Below are 23,203 nucleotides of genomic sequence, written 5' to 3' on the forward strand. Positions count from 1 at the left end.
AACAAAGAGAAGTGAATATTCCTGAGACATATTAACAAACCTCCATAAGAATATGTCAAAAGCACCAAGCCTGGGTGAAACAAAATGTCAAAGCTGACATTTTCTCTTTGCATTACTGTACACAACCTCCCAAACATCTGATACAAAGAGGCAGGCTGAGATTTATGAGAAAACTGGGTACTCATGCATACTCATAAAGCAATGAAAGAATTACGAGAAATGTCTTTAACACAAACATACATAGATCTACTCACACCAAAGCTGTCTTCACCCTAATGACCCTAACAGAGGCCTGGTGGGTTTGCTCTCTGTTTACAGGCATAGGCAAACGGGTTGCCAAGCAACCCAGCCCAGCGACCTGTTGGGATTATTAAAGTTGGCTGACATCTGGCCAGCGTGGCTCACTGTGGTCCACGAGGGTGTCAAAAATCACAACCCGCCATGACCGCTGTTCTCTTGTTGCAACAAATATCAAACCCTTCTATGTATCTTCTCAACACTGAACAGTTCCAAAATACATCCACACTGACTGCCCTCTTATATTTTATAGTAGCACAACAAGTCAAAGTAATAGGCTGTGTTTTAAGCTTTAGGGCTTCCTAAACAAGCCCACTTCTAGTAGCTCTCACTCCAGTGGGCATTGCTTGTTGTGAATAGTCTAATCAACATATAGTGCAGGACAATTCTCCATTTGTGTAAATGTTATCAAGGTGAACGAAAACACAAAAATGTACTGATTGTAAATCCCATTTCCCATAACCCCTGAAGCCATTTTGCCACCTGAGTAGGGTTAACAGAAATAAGGCAAAGGAGAAAAAGCCAGTCTGTCCTGCAGGGTAGGGCTTGACCCATTTCCATGTGACATGTGAAAAGCAGCAAGAGTCACTAATGGCTATAATGTGGTTAGAGGGAAATCGCTAGATTGACCCAAGGTTTCAGCTCGGAGGCTGAACTTTCCTGCTTCCTAGGTTCACTCTTAAACCTCGGGGTTAGGTGCAGCTGTGCACAAGGCTGGGCTTCTAGCTGAATACTACAGTGTAGTGATGAACTCCACTACCATGGCTCTGTGTGTCACAGGCGAGCCACCCCCGTGGGCAGAATGACATTTTCCAAGGTCCTGATCTCCAGCCCAACCTCCAAGCTCTGTGCTCAACACTGACGCCATAAGCTCCCCCTATGCAACAGGAAAAACATATGCAAACTTTTAATGAAACAGCAAATGCATAGCCAAAATGACTTAATGCTTAAGGCTTCCCTCCTCTGCGTTGTTTCTGACACAGTCAACTGCTTTGCCTCTGGAACAGTGGCTGGGTTGGTGACAGTAACTACCCCAGCCCCCAAAGTGATGAAGACATGGAGATACAGGCTGAGGCGGCAAGCGTCTGCCACTGAAAGGGGACCATTTAGCGGTGTAATGGCGGGGATGACTTGCATGTTGAGACAAACAGCTGCAGGGTGCTCAGCAGTCTGGATATGTTATCACTCACACACAAATGATATAGTGCCACCATATCATAGACAAAGTGAGACATCTAAGTCCAGGCTGAGTCTACATAAATGAAAGCCCAAAAGGCTTGAGCTTGACCAGAGATACACACCAGACATCTAGATGAAGCATCTCTGTAACTTACAGTGTTTGGAAAATGACTGCATTAATCAGTCAGAAAAAGGAACTGGGAGCTCACAGTCAGTAACAGCAGCTAAAAGCAGTTGGACCTTTCAGGCTGTTTCAGCACACAGTGCTTTCAACAATCCCCATTTGTGAACTTGGCAAGATTATATTGGCCAATGCTTAAATATACAAGTTCAGTACAGCCATCAGATTTCAGTTTATCTTATTAAAATAGCAAAGGGAAGAGTGTGAATTAGAGAAGGGAAAGAAGATCAAAAGACAGAGGTAAAGGTAGGTCAAGGGGTCATCCAGCATATGACTTGTGTAAGGATGCTGACTGATTCATTCAGACACACACACACACAAAGCTACTCTGTTGCTTAGTCGGGCACGAAAATTGCCATCACTGACCCCAGGCCTGAGCAGTGTAGGGCGAAGGAAACGAGAAGGCGAAGGAGGGAAGGGACAGATATAAGGATGGTTAAGGGAGGGGTTGATTTGGCTGGGCAGGCAAGAAGAAGAGGCCATTAGCCGATTAAGGTTGGATGGGGGTGCATCAATACTGCGTCGATGTCAAAAGGAGAGTCATGCCCATGAGCTAATATAAGAATGAGAGAGAGAGACGGAGAGATAGAGAGAGAAGTAGTGCAGGTCAAGGAGTCACTAAAATCTCAAAGACTGCTGACCGCAAAGCCCTACAAAGTGAGGCAACATAAAAGACTGCCACAACGTACTCAGACTAAAGTCATCACATTTACATCACCAAAATGATTAGCCTTTCTTCCCTGCTAAGGTTCGGTGGGTGATGGTTGTATGTCTATGTGTGAGTGTCTTTATAGGTGGGTTAAGGGGGTTAAGCAGAGGGTAAGGATGTAGGAAGCAAAGCAGTGAGCATGGAAGAAGTGAAGAAGGAGCTGTGTTGGTAATTAAGTGTCCGGCTGAGCCCTGGCGGGGCTTGCCACGGCCGCGGGCTATGCTAATGAGAACGCCCAGCGGTCAGGGCTGCCTTATTAAGCACTCGCTGGACAATATGGTGGGAGAGATGCACCACTGGCTGGCTCAAGTCTCAGCAAATGACTAAGAGTCATCCCGAAGAGGAAGGTAATTCCATTAATTGGGACATACTGGATCAGGATCACATCTCTCTCCTCTCTGCATGATCTGTCACTTGCTTGATCTCTTATCTCTTTTACACCAACATGCTTTTCTTTTGTTCCTTTCTCACACTGAAATCTCTTTCTCCCTCTCCATGACAGGAAAATGCAAATAAGCAAAAATATATGAAGACATAACTGAAATGATGGGCCGTCAATCTGTAATATGCCGTTCCTCATCAGGTGCAAACTGATTATCGCCAATTCATACGTTGATTCACCACGTTACCTCCACTGGCAGCTGATGAAACATGAGCGAGACAAGTGATGAGGCCAAATGTCATCCAGCACAGTGGACAACTTATATACTTTCGATAAACTTAGAAATATGGACTGTCTATAATGTTGTAAAGCAACAGCACTCCCTTTATTAAATCACTTATTAAACCAACAAGTTTACATTTCATAAACCGCGCTCGTATTGGCAGGGCTTAACAATATGTGAAGCTTATATCCTCTTCTACTTTAGTCTGAAAAACTGACATGTTCTTACAGTACAGTTTTAATCAATTTTGTTGACTCGCTAAGCCTACCGGGTCTTGATCGGGGTTCTTTTAAGACATTCAAATTTTTCGCTGTCAAATGTTCTGAAGTCTGAATTAACATTTCTGTTCAACCATCGGTTATCCCGTCCAACTTGCATCTGTGACAAAAACACACAGAGCTCATCTTTGAGTTGGAATCTGAGGTGAGCCGATACGCTCGGCGAGGATCAGGGTTCAGGCTGCAGGGCTATATATACTGGTGGTTGAGTCGTATTGAAATGTAGTGCAAATTACCATGTGTGTATTTTCAGCCTTGGCCTCCGTGGTTTGTGGGTACTTTGGGCGGCGTGCCAGAGGTGAAACAGGAAGGAGAAGTGTTCTTGGAAGAGAATGAGACAACCGAGAGACTGAGACCTCTGAAATTCCTCAATGCAGATGAAGTGCACTTTACCCCTTGGTTTATTTTTCCCTTCCATTTTTAGCATCTCATATTTCAAAAATAAATAAATAAAAAATGTATACACTCGCTCATAACATCAGATGTGTCATCAAATCAATGGGCCCGAACTGCTCGAGGGAGAGAGGTGCTCATTCTACTGCATTTGAGCAGCATAAAACCGCAACGTTACAAAGTTCATCATTAAATATCACGCGTCAGCCGCTTTGAAGTGCAACAGCAAAAAACACAAAAAAGTGACACTAAGTTCAGCTGTTTTTAAAAAAGGATTTGATCAGACCATCTCAAGCTGAACACGTTTCTAGTATGGCATCACAACAACGTTTGTTTACTAAACTGTAGTGGACCGTACACCTGAACAGCTGGTCATGGGGCCCCGTTATCAAAAACTGAATCTGAAAAGAGTGCAGGTCCCAAACCTGTTCTGCAAAACAAATACACTACGGCCAACAGTCCATGAATGCAGTTCACCTGCACTGATCTGTGTAACTGATGTGGCCCTAACAACTATTTGAGCTGTATAAATAAATCACCCAAAAAAATGGACACAAACATAACAATTCACCTCACTGTGGCAACATCCTGCGACTGTGTTAACACAGAAAGCTTCTCGCTAAATGATTCCGATCATCATTCCAGCTGTATTTCACATGCGGGGCTTGAAAATCAACCAGCATCAGAGCGCTAATGACACTAATAGGCGAGTGAAAACTGGCCATAGATTGCTGTCCATCACTGTCCCCAAAAAACTGCATCGGAATATTTGAAATATGTGTCGCACATGAAAATGTCAAATCCAATCTCTGTCTACCAGTCCCCATTTCAACTGGGCGGACAAAGGGCAGACAGTTTCTAATCACGGTACGATGCTATCAGAGATGTTAAAAGATGTTTGTGTATTTAACGTCTCGTTTCTTCAAAAGGTTTGCAAAGAAAAGGATTGAAAAAGACAAAACCATACAAAGTCTGCCAGAGTGGTGCGTTCGTGCGTCATTATAAGAACTATGTTGCCGTTTTACGTTTTATAAAGTTTCCAAAAACAACGAAATGTTGATGAATTTTAACGTCCTTTTTTTTTTTTTTTTTTTAAATAATAACATAAGCCAGATTCCATTTTTCTTAGATCATGCTTTGTCAGATGAGGTCTCTAAAACTCCCTGTAGACAATATAGAATTGCTTATCTATAACGCTACACAAGTGGTTCCCGTATACAAGTGAAGGTGAAGAGACACCAAAGAAATCTGAATTATAATATTGAAAATTTGAGAAAACTTGCACGTTCAAAACTTTAAATAAACTGTATACATACATGGACAGGTTTGTTTAACCATTACGTTTCATCCCAAGCTTCATTCAAAGACCTCAGTGTGGAAGGTGACGCAGTCTCTGAAAAGCTATTGTCACAGATTGCTGTATTATCTTCTTCAGCCTTTGAAAACTCAAGCTTAACCCATTTGTGCAGTTAATTTCATATGTAGAGTCAGATTAAAGGCTGCGATGACTTACAATGGCATTCATCCCCTTTGTAACAATAGCCTGCCTACATTGTAGCTAACTGCACTAAAGCTCATAAATGACAGCCAAACTAAAAGGACAAATATTTCGCACATAAAGAGATTTTCTCATTTAATGTATTTTGAGATTTATTTATTTTTTCTTTTCATGTTATTTTTGGCCTTGGTGAGAGAAATTAGTCTGCTGGTTAGATGACACAGGTGCTGAGGTGACATGCTCAGCCTCCAGCAGTTTGTCAAAAATGCATCTGAATTCTGCCAAGCTGTACTCCAGTTCGTACTGCCATGGTCAAACAGCCAAACTATGATTAAAATGCTTTGTTCTTGTGGTGTCAAAGTTTAACATTGCCGGCACTATCATTAGGGTGGTGATGTGATCACGTGATGGTATGATTGTGTATCTGTGATGGTATGGAGCGCAAATAAGACTGTGTACAACTTATTTTATTTTCTCCGTGAAGCTCATGAGAAAAATGAGAAAAATTAACAAAAGCTAGTATGACCAACTATGAATCAGTGTACTAGATTAGATGTTGGTCAAATAGTGATTAAATCATCTGACATTTTTTTAAAATAAGAAGCACTGACTGAAAGTTCAAATGTACAATGCACAAACTGATGTTACTGGACATGAACAATTGTTTTCTTAATAAATGTGTGTACATTTCCCAGTGTTTCCCACAGAACGAGTTTATATTTGTGGCAGGATGAAGTATGAGGGGGAGGTGTGGGTTTATATTACAACACTATCTTACAATGCACTTTTTACTTATCAATATTTCAATTCAGTATCATTTAAGTTGATAAGTCAATGGCCGTGTGCTCCTTGTTCATTCTGCCACTCAATGAACAGACTGTGGTGGAGTAGTCAGCCAGCCCATCACATTTAAGTCCTTACCATCGGTAATGCACCGATACCAGCACTCCTCCTCTGTGCTTGAAGCAACAATGAGCAGCACCTGAGACAGATACTTTTGCACACAAATTAATTAAAGGTTTCTTCGAAAGGTCTCCACATTTTTCTCTGGGGTGATTTGGGCTGAAAGTTGCTGGAAAGCAGTCTAAAAGCTGCTGCATCTAGTTGGCAACGGCAGCGCGTGGTTCCTACTGTCACTGAGCCATGATCTAGTATGTTCGTGTGTGTGTGTGAGAGAGTGAGTGAGTGAGTGAGTGAGTGAGTGAGTGAGCGAGTGAGCGAGAGAGTGAGAGAGGGGTGGGACTAAATCGAAACCCTTCATGTAGTTTTACAGTAGTAGATTAGATTTCACAACTTTGGATTGAAAAACATAAAAATATGTGCGCAGCTTTTCGAATATATCTGAACGGCACGCATAAATATTAACATTGTGCGGGAAACCCTGCTTCCTGAAGTCATTTTAGAAAGAAAAAAAAAAACAACCGCCTCCATACTTTCCATCCAACGATGTGAAATCAAATGTACCCAAAATAGATGACCACATTGGGGTTTTAAAGTGCACAAAAATGCTGAAGAGCAGAAATTTTCTCTCACCAGAACCAGAACCACAGATTATATCGTAAGTTGGGTTCTATATGGGTTCCATTCAATTACCATAGGTTTGCTGAATATGACGTGAAAAGCAAGTGGAGAGGGAACTCGGTCAGGGTGCGCCCCGCTTCTCTGCCGGTGGGAACTGGGATCGGTCCCAGCCCCCCTGCCATCCTGAACTGGACGAAGCAGATACAGAAAATGGATGGATGGATGGATGGATGGATGGATGGATACGAGCGGAGCGGAGAGGAGAGGAGAGGAGGACTTGCTAATACAACATTGATCATAACGGTTACCTTATTTTGTAGATTTACTGGCTTGCGTTGTGCCTTTCAACAGCAAACAAAAGCCAGCCCCACAGAGGATTTTTAACCAAACGGTTGTACCGAATGATCCGTGTCGGCATGTGCGGTGCTATGGTGAGGACGGGAAAGCTTAGAGAGTAGAGGTCTGTCTCACATTACATCTGAGATGACCGCAAGTTAACTACGTTATTTTTAGGAGATGAGGCATCGAACCATTATGAATCGTTCTTATGGTTTGAACTTGCAAACACTCAGTTCTCTTTATAATTCAAAATGCTGCTTCTCAATTTGTCACCGTCACTATGATTTCAAGTGGATTTTTTAAGTAGAAATGATGCCTTTCAATTCGCAAGAAAGTAATAACAGATAACTAACAGAAAACCTGGACTTAAGTGACAAATGTTGATGGCGAGGAAGGCAGATTATGGTGTCTGTCGAAGCCAAACACAGGCGTGAAGGATAATAATGTCACATTATGTAAGACAGAAAACATAATTTTGACAACTTATGAATCAAAATCAATTTGTTTACTAGTTATAAGCTGTGAAAGTGTTGCCATTTAAGTCTTTTACCCAGATTTTCTGGCATTTTTCTTCTTAGTACAGACACAGGTACCAGATTTTTATTGTATAAAAGTTCAGTAGTAAACATGGGGGCCTTTTCAGGTCCTGGTTTTTGAACCCATGAGGACCTGCATTGACAAGCCAAAACAACAGTTATTTGGCGATATTGTTTCTATTTCTTCAGTGTCCCTTTGGGCCTACTTTGTGTTAGATGGGGTAAAGTGTTCAGAAGCCATAGTCTGCTAAACATTTGCATCATACATTGCCATTATGAATCCTAATGTATCTGAGAGTAAACACCAGATGCCAAGTCTGTCTGTAGTCAGCCAAAGCACAAATTCAATTCTTTTATTTGTGAAGAAGCAACTTGTAGTTCAGAAAGATGTTGTTGAGAAGTCTTAGGTCAATTATGAATCACTGACCTAAAAGCATAATTACTGAAAATGATCACCTAAAACTGGAGGATTTATATCAGAAATTATTCAGCTTTGTTTTTGTTGGGGTTTTTTTTCGGTCTTTCAGAATAAATGGACATCAAATGGACCCGTTCTGGGTGTACATGGGGGGAAGAAAATCTTTTTTGTTCTTCGGTAAACGGGAGCCAGTGTAATATTCAAACGGCACGATTCACAGACCTCTCTCTTAACTCTGTGAGGCGCTCATGTTCATAAAGGCTTGCAGAGACACATGGAACACAAGGCACGTGTGTGACGGATCCTTTGTGAAGCTGAATACAAGTAAACATGTGCTGTACACTTAAAAAGGACCACATATGGTGTACAAAAAAAAAAGCTTCAGTGCTCCACAAGCCTATGTGAAAACTGCTAGATATGCTATCTACATATTTGTGCTCACACATGCTTCCAACTTTAAAAAAAAAATGTGTTAGCTTGAGTGTTAGCTTGCTTCCACACTTGATTGACAAATCCAGATCAGTTCACTGGGCTGCAGCGGTTGCACAGGTTCACTCTTTCCAGACGGCCACAGGAAAACCGATTAGAAACCATGAGTATTATTCAGAATTTTCAGTCGGCTTTTACTCTGTAACATTCTCAAACATTGCGACGTGGCAACTGAATCAGCTCCCTCGTGTACTTGCTTTGTATCAGGCAAATTTGTTTCTTTTGAAAACTAGTAATTATAAGCCAGTTGATAAACTAGATAGCGAGTCATCGATTTATTTATTTTTTTTTCTCCAGCTGCCTTACAAAGTAGGCTCGCTCAGCATGGACGTGGATGTTGCTCCCCAAGAAGACGTGGTACATTCTTTAGAACAAGTGTGAAAAGAACAGGCCATCACCCTGCTGTGTAGTTTTTTGGCATACTGAAGCTCCTCATAGAGGTGATTGTGTGTCTGTAGAAGAGAAGCGAGAGAGAGTAGGAGGGTGGAAGGTGGGTGTGTGCAACGTCCATGTATTGTTTGTAAATCACCCTACTGGTAAAAGGGACACTTGGCTCTATGGCAGCCACACTAGCCAGCGACACAAAGCAAGGTCCAGTGGGAGGTGGAGGCAGAGAGAGAGAGGTATTTCTATGTGTACATGTACGTAGATAAGAGGACAGTTTGTTAGCGCGATAGAGGCAGCATCTATAAGAGACACTCAAAGAACAGCAGGGGAGAAAGAGCAGAGTAGTGAGAAAGACGAAAGAGGGAGGGAATCTTGAAAACGCTGGTGTCTTTTCTCACGGAGGTATTGGTTTGACGGCAGTTTGGCAGAAGTGCCCAAGGCACTGCCTGCATGGATTTTAGCCTGTCACTTAGGACAGGGACACTAATCAGGATTGGTCCCGGTCCCTACCCGAGGAAAGGGGGAGCACTTTCGGACTATTATTCTTAAAAAAGGAAAAAGGAGGGCACAAGTAGGGGAGAAAAATTGCTGTGGCACAGCAGGAAATGCTCACCGCTAACCTCATTTACATGCAGGTCCAGGGAGAATTGGGGAGAGTGGGGGGGGGTTTATTCCATTTCCAATCTCCATGTTAAATGCTAGCTGGGGCAGATGATGGGAATGCGAGGCATTGTTCACCCCGTGCTGCTTTTTCCCTCTCTGTTACACCAATACCTGCATTTCCTGTCTACGTGGTATAAAAAGCGGCATTGCCTTAATAATTTAAAACTCAATATGAAATCTACATACCTAACAAGCTATATATCCAGCTGTTTACTTTGTGCAGACGTGTACTGCAACCAATCCTCGCAGGTCTATCTATACTGTCATAACCAGGTTGTGACCTGAGGCTGCCGCATTCAAAGCCATCCTTCACCCACCGAGTCTGTTCTGTGGCATAATGATTGCTATGACAACCATCACTTAAAGCCACGGGTAGGTGGAGGAGAGATGTCAGCTTCTCGTCTACTCTTCTGATGATCTCATTTCTGGCTGGCAGGTACAACAAGGTCAAACCACTGAAACTGGAAAAGTGGCTGCTTGCTACATGCAAATGAAAGAACCAAATCTCCAAACAATGACACTCCCCAGTCCAAATCAACACGGGGCCACACTCTGGGAACCACAAGGTGGGGGATTAAAAGGAGAAGAGAAAAAAAAAAAATCAGGGGAGTCTGACAGAATGAGATGTAGAGGGGAGGGATGGTTGTCGTTGGCCAGCTATGAGCACAAAGTCTGGCTGTGCGTGCCAAATGTGGTTTTTAAACGGTTTTTCTGGGAGGATTTGTGCTAATCTAGAAAACCTTCTGGAGGAAGCGCAAATACATCTGCCACTGACCACTCCCTGTAGAGTACGAGGGATTAATGACATAGCGATCTGAACTAACATGGCCCTCATTCAAAACACTCATGGGGTATGGGAAAACATAGGCAGTTACTATTTGACCCATCAGATTCAGGTCTTTTTAAGAGTGATTTCCTATGTCCATTCACACATTAACTTACACTGCTAATTTGTTCATGCTTATGGTTTTGGTTCTTAGAGGAAGTATGAGCCAAAGGGCTCCTCGCTCAGAAATATCCAGCGATTAGCTAATCTCATTAGCATCACAAGGGCAAAATCAAGTGATCAAATGTCCTTGGTAAACAATGAAAGGGTAAGACCAGAGACACATCTTTCTCTTAATGCACCACGAGATGCTACAGCCACAGTGTGCAAAAGGGGGCGGCGTCTGTGAAACACTGAATTGGTTGAGATGTTCACCTGCGTTTTAAGCATCATAAATAATGTCACACTGCACTGACAATAGCTTCCTCACAGATGACATCATGTCAATGATTTTAACTTCTCGGAATTTTTGTCCCACAGCCAAACACTTCCACTCTCCTTTTAGAGGTGATATATTGTTTCCCTAGAGAGCTGTCACTGCCTCATGGCCCTACAATGCCGTGTCTGTAGCAGCAACCCCCCCCCCGTACGCCTTCTCCGTACTTTTAATCTCTCGAGTGAGCTGGTCCTATGTCCAGAAAAGCTGCATACACGCAGCTGTTAGCCCAGCTAGTTGAAGACATTAGCCCATCTCTTGCTCTTCTCTGGCTCAAAGTGCAAAGTTGAAACACTTCCACACAAAGAGGAGAGAGGGGTGAGGAGCCTGGCTAACTGAAGCCAGGCTGTGCTTCAGGAGGGAAAAGTGTGTGTGCATAAGAGGCCTCCTGCCCTCTTCTCTACCCACACAGGAAGTGAGGTCATCTCATAGCACTGCACCATGCAAACTGTGCTCAGCGAGGGCGACAGAGATCGACGTGTTGGCCAGCCTCTTAGCAAATATACGTACAGTAATGACCTACATTAAATTAAATTGTTTAAAAAGGCACATTTGTGGACAGTTAATGTGCAATATGCCAATGCGGCAAGTAACACAGTCAAATGGCAATAATCAAAGGGCAATCTATACAAATCAAAAAGGGAAAATCAGATACCATCTTGTGCCAAACTCTCAATTTCAAGCACTACTTAATGATGTACCACATGCTCAGGAATTTCTCCACAGCCCAGAGGGGATGCTCTTTCTTTTAAAACAATTGAGAATGTTCTTTATCTCTTAGTGTGTCTTTCTAAGAGTGAAACGTGATACAGAGGCAAACAATAAATCACATCCCTGTTTAGAGCAGGCGTCTGGCACGACTGGCCGGCTTCAGCTGCCCAGACCACCACCTCCTCCGCTGCCGCCTCCTCCACTCCTCTCATGCTCTCCATCCCTCATGCCTGTTAAAGGCTTGTCCTGCAGGGCCTGGATGCACTTGTGTGGTACAACAACAGAGAAACCGCCCAAAGCTCTTAACAGCTCTTCCTCTCCACTTCCTCCCTCCCTCTATCTCCACTGCTACCACCACCACCAGCTCCTCTCTCCCTCTCCACTCTGCTCCGTCTTTCCCAGCTGCACCGGCGAGCTGTTCCGTATGAACTGCTGCCAGCTGAAAGCCTGCTACTCCTGTGAGATTGCTATTACTCAGTGCAAGCAGGGCTCTGCGTAGCCAAAGGGCTGCTCTCCGAGCTGTAGATCTCCATGTTGTGACTTGTCAACACGAGAAAAAAATCGTTACCGAGACTGAGGCACTTCCATTCCACACAGAGGGGGGTTCTGATTGCGACTAGGCAGGCAGGCAGGTACTGTACAGGAGGCTGTAAGACAGCTTCTGTTGCCTGGTTTGGTACGGCAGAGGAATATCTGCTCAATGAGGGAACTTTGAAAATATTAGATGGCGGACAGGTAACTTCGTTTGTCTTGTTGCAATCTGAATTCAACTTTAACAACGAAACATTAATATTTAGCTCTAAAGTTTCCAGCAGTAATGCCACGACTAACAGAATAAGTAGTTTAATGTTTCTTTGCTGCCACTGGGGAATGTAGTACCACAGTGAAAGATTTTATTAAAACACAGACACATCTTCAGGTAGAAATAAAGGAACTAGCCTCTCAGATACACTATCAATACCACTGCTGAAAACATTCAGGGCTCTTTCCAGTGGCCTGAAACAAAGAAAAGTCTATAAAAGGAGGGGGAAAAAAGTCAATTGTTTTGTGTGCAATCCTGTTTAATTTCCCAGTTTTCAGTTCTGGGTTGTGCATGATTTCATGGCATAGGTAAAAACAAGTTGAGAAAAGATTTTACTTCACATTCTGCTTCAAAAGCAGACAAGAGTTAATACAGCTGACTTAATTCTCACCATTAAACTTTAGTCATGTAGAATGCTCGATGGATACAATGAAAAAGGTTGTGGCATTTAAATATTGTTACAGTGGCTCTTCTCCAAAGCCAGCCTTTACACCACAACAAAGTGACTTTAATCCCACTCTTTTTTCCTTCAGTGGGGGTCATGCCACCGCAAACATCTAAACCCATTTCATGCAACCGTTTTTGCACATACATAACTTATTTTGACCTTTTCTAAATCAGGCATCTGTATCTAGACCTAAAGCTTGCGTAAGACCCACGACTGGTTGACCTGGGACTTCAGATGTTCCAACCGCAACAATTTTCTTGGACGAGTTTGTCTTCAGCCATGCCAATTCCGTTTCTTTTCTTTAGTGGAAATGTCAATTGTATGCTCATGATAAAGAGTGGCTACTAATTAATTTCCCAAAACTGCTCAAGGTTGCAGGATTGCAGGACCTTGTCCCTCTCTCCAAAAGAGCTCTAGGTTAATGAAGCTCTTCTTTTTTTTTTTTCCTCCCTTGCACAGCTGCCTGCACACGGTGTCAATTCTGTCATTAGTGTTGAGTATGGTTCATCCGAAAGAAAAAGTAAGCAACAGCTTGATCCTCTACATTACTGCGGATATGAAAAAAAAAAAGAAAGTGTTGTCTGCGTTTTAACAAAATTTCCCTCATGAGTTCACTCGGGAAGTCTGAAGCAGAACGTCTTGAAGCTGGTGCAGTGCACTTTATGCTTCAGGAAGAAAGACCCCTTGCTGCTCTGGCTCAGTGTATTGGTTTAAAACACTTATCTCTTGCTCAGGAATTAACCAAAAAAAAAAAAAGTTTCATCTCCGGCTAATTTTAACAGAACTTTAACAGCATAATAATGGGTTTAACCGCGTGAGTTTACGTCTTCATTCTGTGAGCTGGTACTAGAAATCCATAATGACCCCAAACCGGGAGGTGCAAAAAAAAAAAAAAAAAGGGAAAGATACTCCAGCTCTGTGTCTCATCTGCTTTCATAGCGGTAATTACTGGAAGAAGAGTTAAGCTACCTGGACTCGCAAACTTTAGGTGACAGCCAGAGGTCTGCTCTTCAAAGTTCAGACCACCTTTATTCAGCTCATACGTGTCACACTTCCCGCTGACAGTATCACCCCTAATATATGACACCGTGAAACAATAGTTGTGCATCTGCAAGGATGATGTCCTACCTCAACAGGTCTAAGTTTTCCCACCATTAGCACAACTGAAGCTTTTAGGAGCACTGAACAAAATTTACAAGCACCACATAAATCAGTTTGCTACGAGCATGTCATTTCAAATGCCCGACCTATCGGCGTTACCGCTGATGAGCTTCTTTTTCTAAATCCAATTGATCTGATCCTTGAATTGAGCGAATGGCGGCTCTCTTTTTTTTTTTACAACGTGGAATTTTATTGTAATTTCAACCTCTTCTACAGACCTCCTAGCAGATTCCTGTCTTCCAAATGCTGCTGGCAGACATGCTGCAATCCCATCAGTGCATCTGTCCCCACATAGTTTATACTTCACGCTGTTAGCGTGCTTTACAAGTGCTTCATGCTTTGAGTTTGCAGTCGAGTTGGCAAACCAGATTTCCCCGCAATTGTTCAAAAACACTGAGAGCCTATGAATGGCGTTCCTTTGTTTGCAACATCTCAACCACAGTAACGGAACCATTCCAGTCAGAGAGAGAATGACACTGGCAGATTCCTGGACTTATCCTAATCTCAAATGTTGGACTGCAGTGTTACAGGAGGATCTGAAGGATCTTTTCTTAAGAGGAATGAAGCAACAGTTCAAAAGGCCGAGCAGAACTGGCTATACTTCCCGTGTTATGACAACATCACGTTTACTCTCCAGCCACAGTCAGACAAACACCATGCGCTCACACGCACACGATATAAGAAAGTAGTTAAAATGACACGACCAAATAGGGGCATACATGCAAGTTATGAAGGTCATGTATTTGGTGGTCATGTATTTAAATTGCGCGGTTTCCAAAAAAAATGCTGCAAAATGCAAAGGAATTGTCACAGTGTGTACCGGTACATAGAATTCATCTTTATTAAAGTAGTGATATGGATAGACTGAGCCAGAGATCGAGGATGACAGAGGAAGACATTGCTATAGAGCAATATGACAATTTTCAAAGCAGGTGGGGATACTCTGAGCTTACTCTGAAGCATAAAGATTGATGTACCTTCGCTGTCCCTGCGTTTTACTGGTCATCTCTCTGGGTTGCATCAAAGAGCTCGTCTTTCGTCTGGTGGACCCTCTGTACTCATTTTCATGGCATGGCAAGCTTAAACATTTATCTGAGCATACCAACAGTGTACCTCGAAATAACTTTTTGCTACGATTTGTGTTCTGTTAGCCCAGCTTTTGTCGTTTGTTTAACTTTGCAAACTATTCTGAACTACCGTTTTGTGTAGGGATGCCCTGATACCGATATCGGGCCGATACTATTCTAACATACTCGTACTCTTAACTCTTAACTTTTTTATTTTTTTATTTACTATATCAGTGCTTTGTATGTACTCATTTCATAATACAGAGGAAAACTATATTCCTAAAAAAATTATTTCAGAAAAAAAAAAATCCTCAGAGAACCCATATTTCGCTGTTAACGCAGTTGCGCAGGTGGGAATTATGAGACCGTGACACATCAAAGGCTGAAGGACAACATGAAAACAGAGAAAGAGCGCTTTCTGGTGCGGAGCAAACCACCAACCACCAGTGCAGAGACTGCTGACAACCCACCACCGATAGAAAAGAGGAAAAAAAACTGTCAGCAGACAGCATCATGAAAGTTACCCGTCTTATGGCTTCAGTTGGACCGGGGATGTCAGCAATCCTCAGCCCGAGTGCTTCCTGTAGGGAGAAGTGAGCTAATGCTAACTTAACTGCTAGTGAGCTAATGCTAACTTAACTGCTAGTTAGCTAATTCTTCTGCATCGAACTACCTAAGCATCTCCCACCACAAAATTGAGCAACTTCTTCCTTTCCCCGCTACCTGCCTGTGTGAGTTGGCGTTCTCTGCTCGGGTTAAACATGAAGAACAACAGCAGGTCACGGCTCTCTGTTGAACAGGACTTGCGAGTGGCCCTCTGCTCAGTGCCATCGAGGATTAAAGAAAACTGCGCGCCCCGACAGGCACATGTATCTCACTAATTTGTAAGTAGGCAAAATATTTACAATAGCACATGTTTCACTGATTGCTGAAATGTTGCATTGATAATTTGTAGTTTAGGACCATGGACAATGCAGCTTCCTTGCATTGACAGTTCTCTGTGCTGAATTTCTGATGTTTCCATTGCCTCATTTTTAATTTTGTGTTGCTGCTTTGATGAAGCCTAATTTGATAGTTTCAAATTAATTTTTTTAATATTTCGTTAATAAATATTTCATGAGTAATAGTTGTCTTGTCACATTGTATTTGGCATTAGTAAATAGTTATGCACATTTACAGATATTTTACATGATATAAATGATAACACATGTTATAAGGACTATTTTGCACAATAGGTGTACCTTGAGATTTTTACTTGTCCTTTGGTGTGCCTTGGGCACAAAACGTTTGGGAACCACTTGGCTAGTGAGACCGAAACCTGTCTTCCAATTCATTGCATTTTTTTGTGGTAGAAGTATCGGCATCGGTACTCGGTATCGGCAAGTACTCAGATCCAAGTATCGGTATCGTATCGTTTTGAAAAAAAGTGGTATCGGTGCATCCCTAGTTTTGTGTATTCTCGGGTTATTCATTTTCTGAGCTATTACGTTTCATTAAACTCTTTTTGGTTCATTTGGTTAATGTTATCTACACTTTTACTTCACTGTTGTAGCGTGAGAATTTTCCAACCTGAGATAGTCCATCTTAACACATTTACAAGGCCGTGCTTTGGCAACTGATGTTTTCATAAATGATGTGCAATGTGACTAAAGATGTTTAACAACCACGGAGGTAGACTAGCTACCTGAGAAGAGCTCGCTCCTTCACTAACCTGAGCTTTCAGATGAAACAGCAGCTCTATCGCGTCTCATGTGCTGCTGCAGCAACATGACACAAGCCATCTTTCACCTCATGTAGCTTTGCATGCACTTTGCCACATTTGTATCGACAGACACAACTGAGCTACCATCCGGTGCCAAGAGTGACCGGCTTCTTTGAAACACAGAGAAACCTACTGTAGCATGCTTGCTGTGGAGCTAAAGCTCTGGATGCCAGTGCCTAACAAAACCTAAGCCTTCAATTTCATATCCGTCAAACCCTTGTGTACAATATGAAGGGATTCTGAAACAGCAGCAGAATCTCTCAGACTTGTACATCAGGGAAGAGAATATCCAGGAATAAAACCTGTCCGTCTTGCAGTGTTTCTGTTCCCTCCTTCTGCGTCCTGCACACCGTGCCTGTTTGTTTTACGTTAATGAAATCGCTGTAAATGTGTGCAAGCACCTCTCATATTATGTGGCGGCTGCAGCAGGAGGAAGAGCAGTCGTCTGCCAATTGGAAGGTCAGAGCTTCGATTCCCAGCTTCCTCACACCACATCCCCACATGTTGGACTCCGCGTTGCCTCTGATCATCGGTGTGTGTATGTGTGTGTGTGTGTGTGTGATGAAATGTGTGTGTTGTCTGTAAGACTGTACAGACAAAGACGTACCGTGTGTGTGAGACTGGGTGAGTGTGGCTTGTAGTGTAAAAGCGCTTTAAGCGGTCAACTGGACTAGAAAAGCCCGACACAAGTACAGTCCATTTACCATTATGAATGCTAAATTTGCGGGAATCCCCCGCTGAAGCTCAAGAATCTGGTTTTTGATGCGCAAACTTTTCTACAAATTTTCTTTGTGCTGGCCTGGATTTCAGGATGGGAAGTGAAAACCTGAGCATAGTTTCAGGTTTAAAACCATCTCCTCCAACAATTACTGCCAAAGTGATGTTGAGCAAGCTCAACCTGCTGTATCAGAATACACTTTACAACTGACATCACTGTAAATTCAGCAAGTCTACCCAGGTAAACTTAAACAAAATAGGCTCGATATCTCAGTTCTGACAGCATACACAGATCTGCACCAATGTTTAGTCCCATATAAGACCTATTTCAGGCCTTAGTATTGTACAAGTACAACACCAATTCAAATAAAGGTTTTAACACTCGTGTGGAATGTTTTTTTTTCCAAAAACATGTTCTACATTTTTGTCTAAAGCACTAGCTAAGACAAGGTTTTGATTTTTAAAAGTCCTTTATTTCTAAGTGCTATGAAAGCTCTTGTCTGTGTGCCCTGCCAATTGTCTGAAGTAGCAAATAAGGTTAACATTTATGTATAAATATTGATCCTAGCCCTAGGGCTTCGCTACTTCTGTGAGAGCAGAGCAGGCCAATTAAACTCTACCGAGCAAACATCATTTACATCAGTCTGTGTTTTCCGTTACTTTCAAATACAATACAAATGGCTGAGTCTAGTTTGTCCACAGAAAATGACTGCTTATTGAAAACAGATTTCTATGTTCTCTAAGACTATATACAGTTCGAGTCATCCAGCATCTTTCATCCGCCCTGTAATTCGTTTCCAAGTTCAAGGCTGTGTATCATTATTCGCTTGAGCTCGACTCACCCGACGCCACCGGTGCGCCCCGGCCCCATCAAGATCAGAGGGAGGGGGACAGGGCCGAGGTGGTGAGGTGGGGATTCTTGGCAGAAAGTGCCCGAAGACATTATGCCAAGAGGGAAATGGAAACCTCCTCTCATTTTCCTTTCCCCGTAATCCAATGTTTTTAAGCCCCAGTCCCACCAAGGTCATTATAATCATAGCAAGTGGAAGGGAGCCAGCAACCCACCATTACAGTAAGGTAGAGAGCCACCCTGTCACTCAGCTATTGGCTGACAGAAAAGGAGCAGAATTATGTCTTGAAATGCCTCAACATCTCCATTTAAATGTAGATAATCAGGGGAGGAGAGAGAAGAACACAAGTGGCTCTCCAAGATTGTCAAGACAATCCACACCAAGGACCGTGGTATGAATTGTCCTAACAGTTAGAAGCATGTGAAGGAGGATCCTTCGATCTAATGAGACCATAACCTGTGCTCAGTGCTGATCATTTAGCCGTGACTTGTTGTTTTCTAAACTAAAGAGTCCCACAAATAAAATCATTAGTAATTTAAGCATTCCTAACTTTGAAGAGTGAGTAATAAGGCAGCAAAATTGCACAAACAATAAGACAGTGCAAGGTCAAAAAGAATGGCAGTTTTCATTGTGGCACCAAAGGTCATGTTTGCTTGTCAGAGTGAAGGCGCCATACTGTACCGTGACCTCCATAGCCAGCTTATGTACCCTCAGACACACAAACACAGACCCACACACGCGTGCACGCACGCACACGTACACACCCATACACACAGAGTAGTGTGTTTACTTTCACATGCGGGCGCCATGCTTGCAGACTTAAAGAATAGTCTCTTTTCACAAGCTGTGCCACTGACAATAACACGATGCGCAATGGGCAGCACAAGCCACATATCCGGATCTTCGCGAAGATAAAGCACCTTCAGCATTAAAACCAGTGTATTAACTTGCCCCTTTTTTGCCACAGATGAAGAGATTTGAAGCTAGATACTGTGCTTGTTGGCTGGCACACCACCAGCTTGTTGTTGGCTGCATAATGAAAACACACAGACTGACAGCGGCTGGCAAGAGGTGACACTTCCATTCTAGAGTGGGAAGATCCAAAACAAAGCGCAAAAAGCTTTTTGACAAATTCATACTCTTCTCTGACAGTTTGTTGATGGAGGGAGGGTGAGGGGACAACTCCAAAATCACAGAAGACTTTAATTTAAACTCATGAGCAGAGGCTCAGCAGTGCCTACACAAAAAGCACAGATATGTGGGTGAAGAGGATGTATTCTGCAAACCTATTATGAAGCTGGTTAATTGAAATATTGTTACGTGTTTATTTAGACTTTTTTTGTGCCGAAAAAGACAGAAAACATCGGTCTTCGTGTTTGACTGATACATACTTCACCTGAGCTTCTTACAGAACAGTCGTATGAAATCAGACAGGCTTTAGTTCCTGCGTGCAGTCTCGGCGTCGGGTCTTACATTAGGCCCACCAGTTCTCTGATAAGTTTTCAGTGATCTTAAATGATAATTCAACTGATATCAGCAAATATTCACTTTATCTTCTCACGCTAGCAAAGACACTGACACTGTCATTGACAAAAAGTGGTGCTTTATTTCTTTACAGGGAAATAAAGTAGTGGACAAGTAGTGGAGTATTTTTGGATGTTGTTTGGCTACAGCCCCCCATCGCAACCCTGAATTGGATAAAGCCGGTATCAAAAATGAATAGATGTAAGGATGGATGGATGGATGAACTGATAGTCAACATTACCCTCCTGGGTGGGAACTAGGTACTAAAACATGTCCAACATTAAAGATAACCTGAGCCTAACCTCAGCACTCCACACCTTACCTTTGACCGGGAACCCAGAGACAACACTTTACCTCATTAGGATCAGGATTTGATCCCTGTGAATATTAAAAGGTTGGCGATTGAACGCGAGCAGTGGATGTAACTAAAACAAATACCCGTACACAAGCCACTGCGACAACATTTTGTAAATGAAGTGGCATCACTGACAAAAACAACAAATAGGCTATTTACTGTGAGGAAGAGGATGCAAATGTGAATCGATGAGAATAACAGTGGTCCACGCCGTGCAAACAAACTGGAACCATTCAGAGAAATTACACAGCAAGTTGACTGAAGGAAAAAATGAAAGAGGAAACGTGCCTTCTCTCGTGTAATCCAGCATGCACTAAATATGCTCGGACACTCTCAAATAAGAGCATAGCCAGTGGGTTGTTTTTTTTATTATACATCCAAACCCTGCTCAGTTGCTGTCCATCCGTGTGACTTCCACACTTCTAATGCAGCACATCAGTGAGGACTCACTGTCACACAGAGACCCAGTCACTGCATCCACCGTCACCTCGTGTCCACCTTTATGCCTCTAACTAACCACTGCAATTTCCCCAGGTTCAACCTCCGGTCAAACACCTTGAGTGGTGGATAAGCAGTTAAAAAAAAAACACATTTAAAAAAAAAAAAAAACGAGCGGTGATGTTTAACAGCTGGCGCGGTGTGACATTTAAGAAATAAAGACTACAAACGCATCAAGTCTTCATTCATTTAGACACGAGCCACTCAATTATTCATTCTATTTCCATACCAATGTGACTAATGGGGCCGTTTGCTTACACGTCTATTAAGCAGAAATGATGAAGAGAAGAGGGGGAGAAAAAAAAAAACATGTCACTCTAATAATCGTTGTCATTACCCACGAACATCTAAGGAATCCTCCAGTGGCCGGGGTGTGTTATTGCAGCGTTTCATTATCTGAGCTGATAAAGGGACAAAATCGAAGATACGGAGGGTCAAATGCACAAAAGTGAACGGACCTCCGCCAAAATAAACAACTTGGAAAGTATAATAGCTTTGTGCTCCGGCACAGCGTTACCGTATGCAACGTCGTAGCGCATTATAAGTGTCGCTTCCTTTTTCTAACCGCGTTATTGATCGTAGTCTGTCTGCAATGAATGGCTGCAAAGGGAAGGGGGGAAAAACCCTGAACTTCAGGTGACCGACCATGGCTCTGACATACCCTTCGTGTAAGCTGGGAGGGGTAGAAAAAAAAAGACACATCGACTTGGAAAGAAAAGAATCTCCCCACACTTTTTTTTTTTTTTTTTTTTTTTTCTTCTCATAAGTGAACCCACAGACGAGCGCGAGCGAATTCGGTTCCCGATTTTGAAGCAGCAAAACTGAGGCGAAAGTTAAGACGTTTATAGCCGAGGAAATTAAGTTTACCAAGCGTTGGTAGATAGCGCTATTGCTAACCAGGAACACTGGGGTATGGGAAGCCTGAGTCTGGCTTGTCTGATCCGACTGACCCTTCATTTTATTGCGGCCAGACTCCCAGATCCTCCCCTTTCTACCCGAAAAGCGACCAAGCAGAGGCGAACACATTACCGAAAACGCTCGGCCGTTGTACCGCACACACAACCGACACATATGCCAACTGACCGCAACCTTTAGCGGAACCGGACCTCTATCGATTCTACTCTTATTAAAGCCACGTATCATTTATCCACTCACTGCCTTGCTAACGTTACCCATCGCCAACAACATGGCTGCCTTGCTCGGACCTAAAAAGGGAGAAATAACCTACGCCGAGTCTTTTGTCTGTTTCACCTCTATAACCCTAAACTACTGCGCAAAACACACGGAGAGCCGTTAAAATAGCACAAATCGAGTGAACGACTTACGTGAAGGCAGGCGCTTGGGCTGCTCCTGCTTCCTCCTTGGCATTTTCCCCCGTTTTTAATCACATTCTCGTCCTTGTTTAGGGATAAGAAGAAAAAAGGTTTTTCCCATTGAGACTGGAGGCGCCAGTGATGGCAGGGACTTGGTCGTGCACCTGGCTTTGCTCGGTTTAAAGTGTATTGTTGGGGAATGGGAACACAGGCGGAGGAGGTGCCGCTGTTGTTGTTGCCGTGTCTTGACTATGGCTGCTCTCGGTGCAAGTGTGTCTCCGAGCCCCTAACTAACACTAATGCAGGGATCAAAGGGCAGCAACAGCAGAGCAAATACACGCGCGTAGGCACGCACACACACACAACCACGCGCGCGCTCACTCGCTCACTCACTCGCACACGCTCGCACGCTCTCTCACACTCAAACATAGCCTCGCGCGCACGCACACAGTGGAGGAGCTCGCCCCCGAGAGCAGCGTACGGACAAGGTGCCCCCAAGCTTTCAGGGTGTATTGCTGGAACGAAAATATACTTGAAAACGCAAAGAGACACTACTCAACAGAGGGGCCATATTAATGGAGTCGGCTCGCATTAACGGAGAGAAGATGTGATTTTCCTGTTCTTCTTCTTGGAAAAAAAAAATAAAAAATTGCGCAACACCGACGAGCGATAATCATGTAGTAAAGGATGCCAGCAATCTCAGCTCTGACTCCTTTGATATGCATAAAGTAGTGAGATGTTAGACATGAATTTGGCGTTCAACAGGGAAACATTTCACAGACAACTGACCAGTGTTACCAGATCTTTATTATGATTTCAAATGAACACTTGCACAATAAAATCCAAACGCTGGGAAGGCATATCGGGCTTTTGAAGTTTACGGATATAATTTGCAAATGTGTACCTTGAATTCCTGCTGCTATGTGCATCATGTGATGGTAATACTGTAATTGGGCTATCTGATTAATTTGTAATGACAGTATTATTGTTTATCTTTGTTTGTTTATGGGTCTTGTAAAACGCACTCAAGCTTTTGACTTATGTGCACTCTTTCCTCCTGAAAAGTTTCTGTTATAATTCAATTCATCGTTAATTACAAAGTATCTAGTTAGGCCTACATGAAACTGAGCTATGGCTTCATTGAGAAAATCACCATTGTTATCACATAGGCTTTGACTT

At 42.9% G+C, this 23,203-nt stretch overlaps 1 protein-coding gene across 3 annotated transcripts in view; it reads right to left on the bottom strand.

Annotated features, from left to right (window-relative positions):
* The window catches only part of znf827 (zinc finger protein 827), a 66,149-nt gene extending 43,722 nt beyond the window's left edge, over positions 1–22,427 (bottom strand). For 2 of the 3 annotated variants that reach the window (XM_075463144.1, XM_075463145.1), the window contains exon 1: positions 22,037–22,427. In XM_075463144.1, coding sequence (XP_075319259.1) covers positions 22,037–22,079 — 43 coding nt within the window. In that variant the 5' untranslated portion in view covers positions 22,080–22,427. The remainder of the gene's footprint in view (positions 1–22,036) is intronic. The other variant, XM_075463143.1, reaches the window with a different exon arrangement.
* Between the last annotated feature and the right edge of the window lie 776 nt (positions 22,428–23,203).

The sequence above is a fragment of the Odontesthes bonariensis genome, chromosome 4 (genome assembly GCF_027942865.1).
Source record: "Odontesthes bonariensis isolate fOdoBon6 chromosome 4, fOdoBon6.hap1, whole genome shotgun sequence".
Classification (NCBI taxonomy): domain Eukaryota; kingdom Metazoa; phylum Chordata; class Actinopteri; order Atheriniformes; family Atherinopsidae; genus Odontesthes; species Odontesthes bonariensis.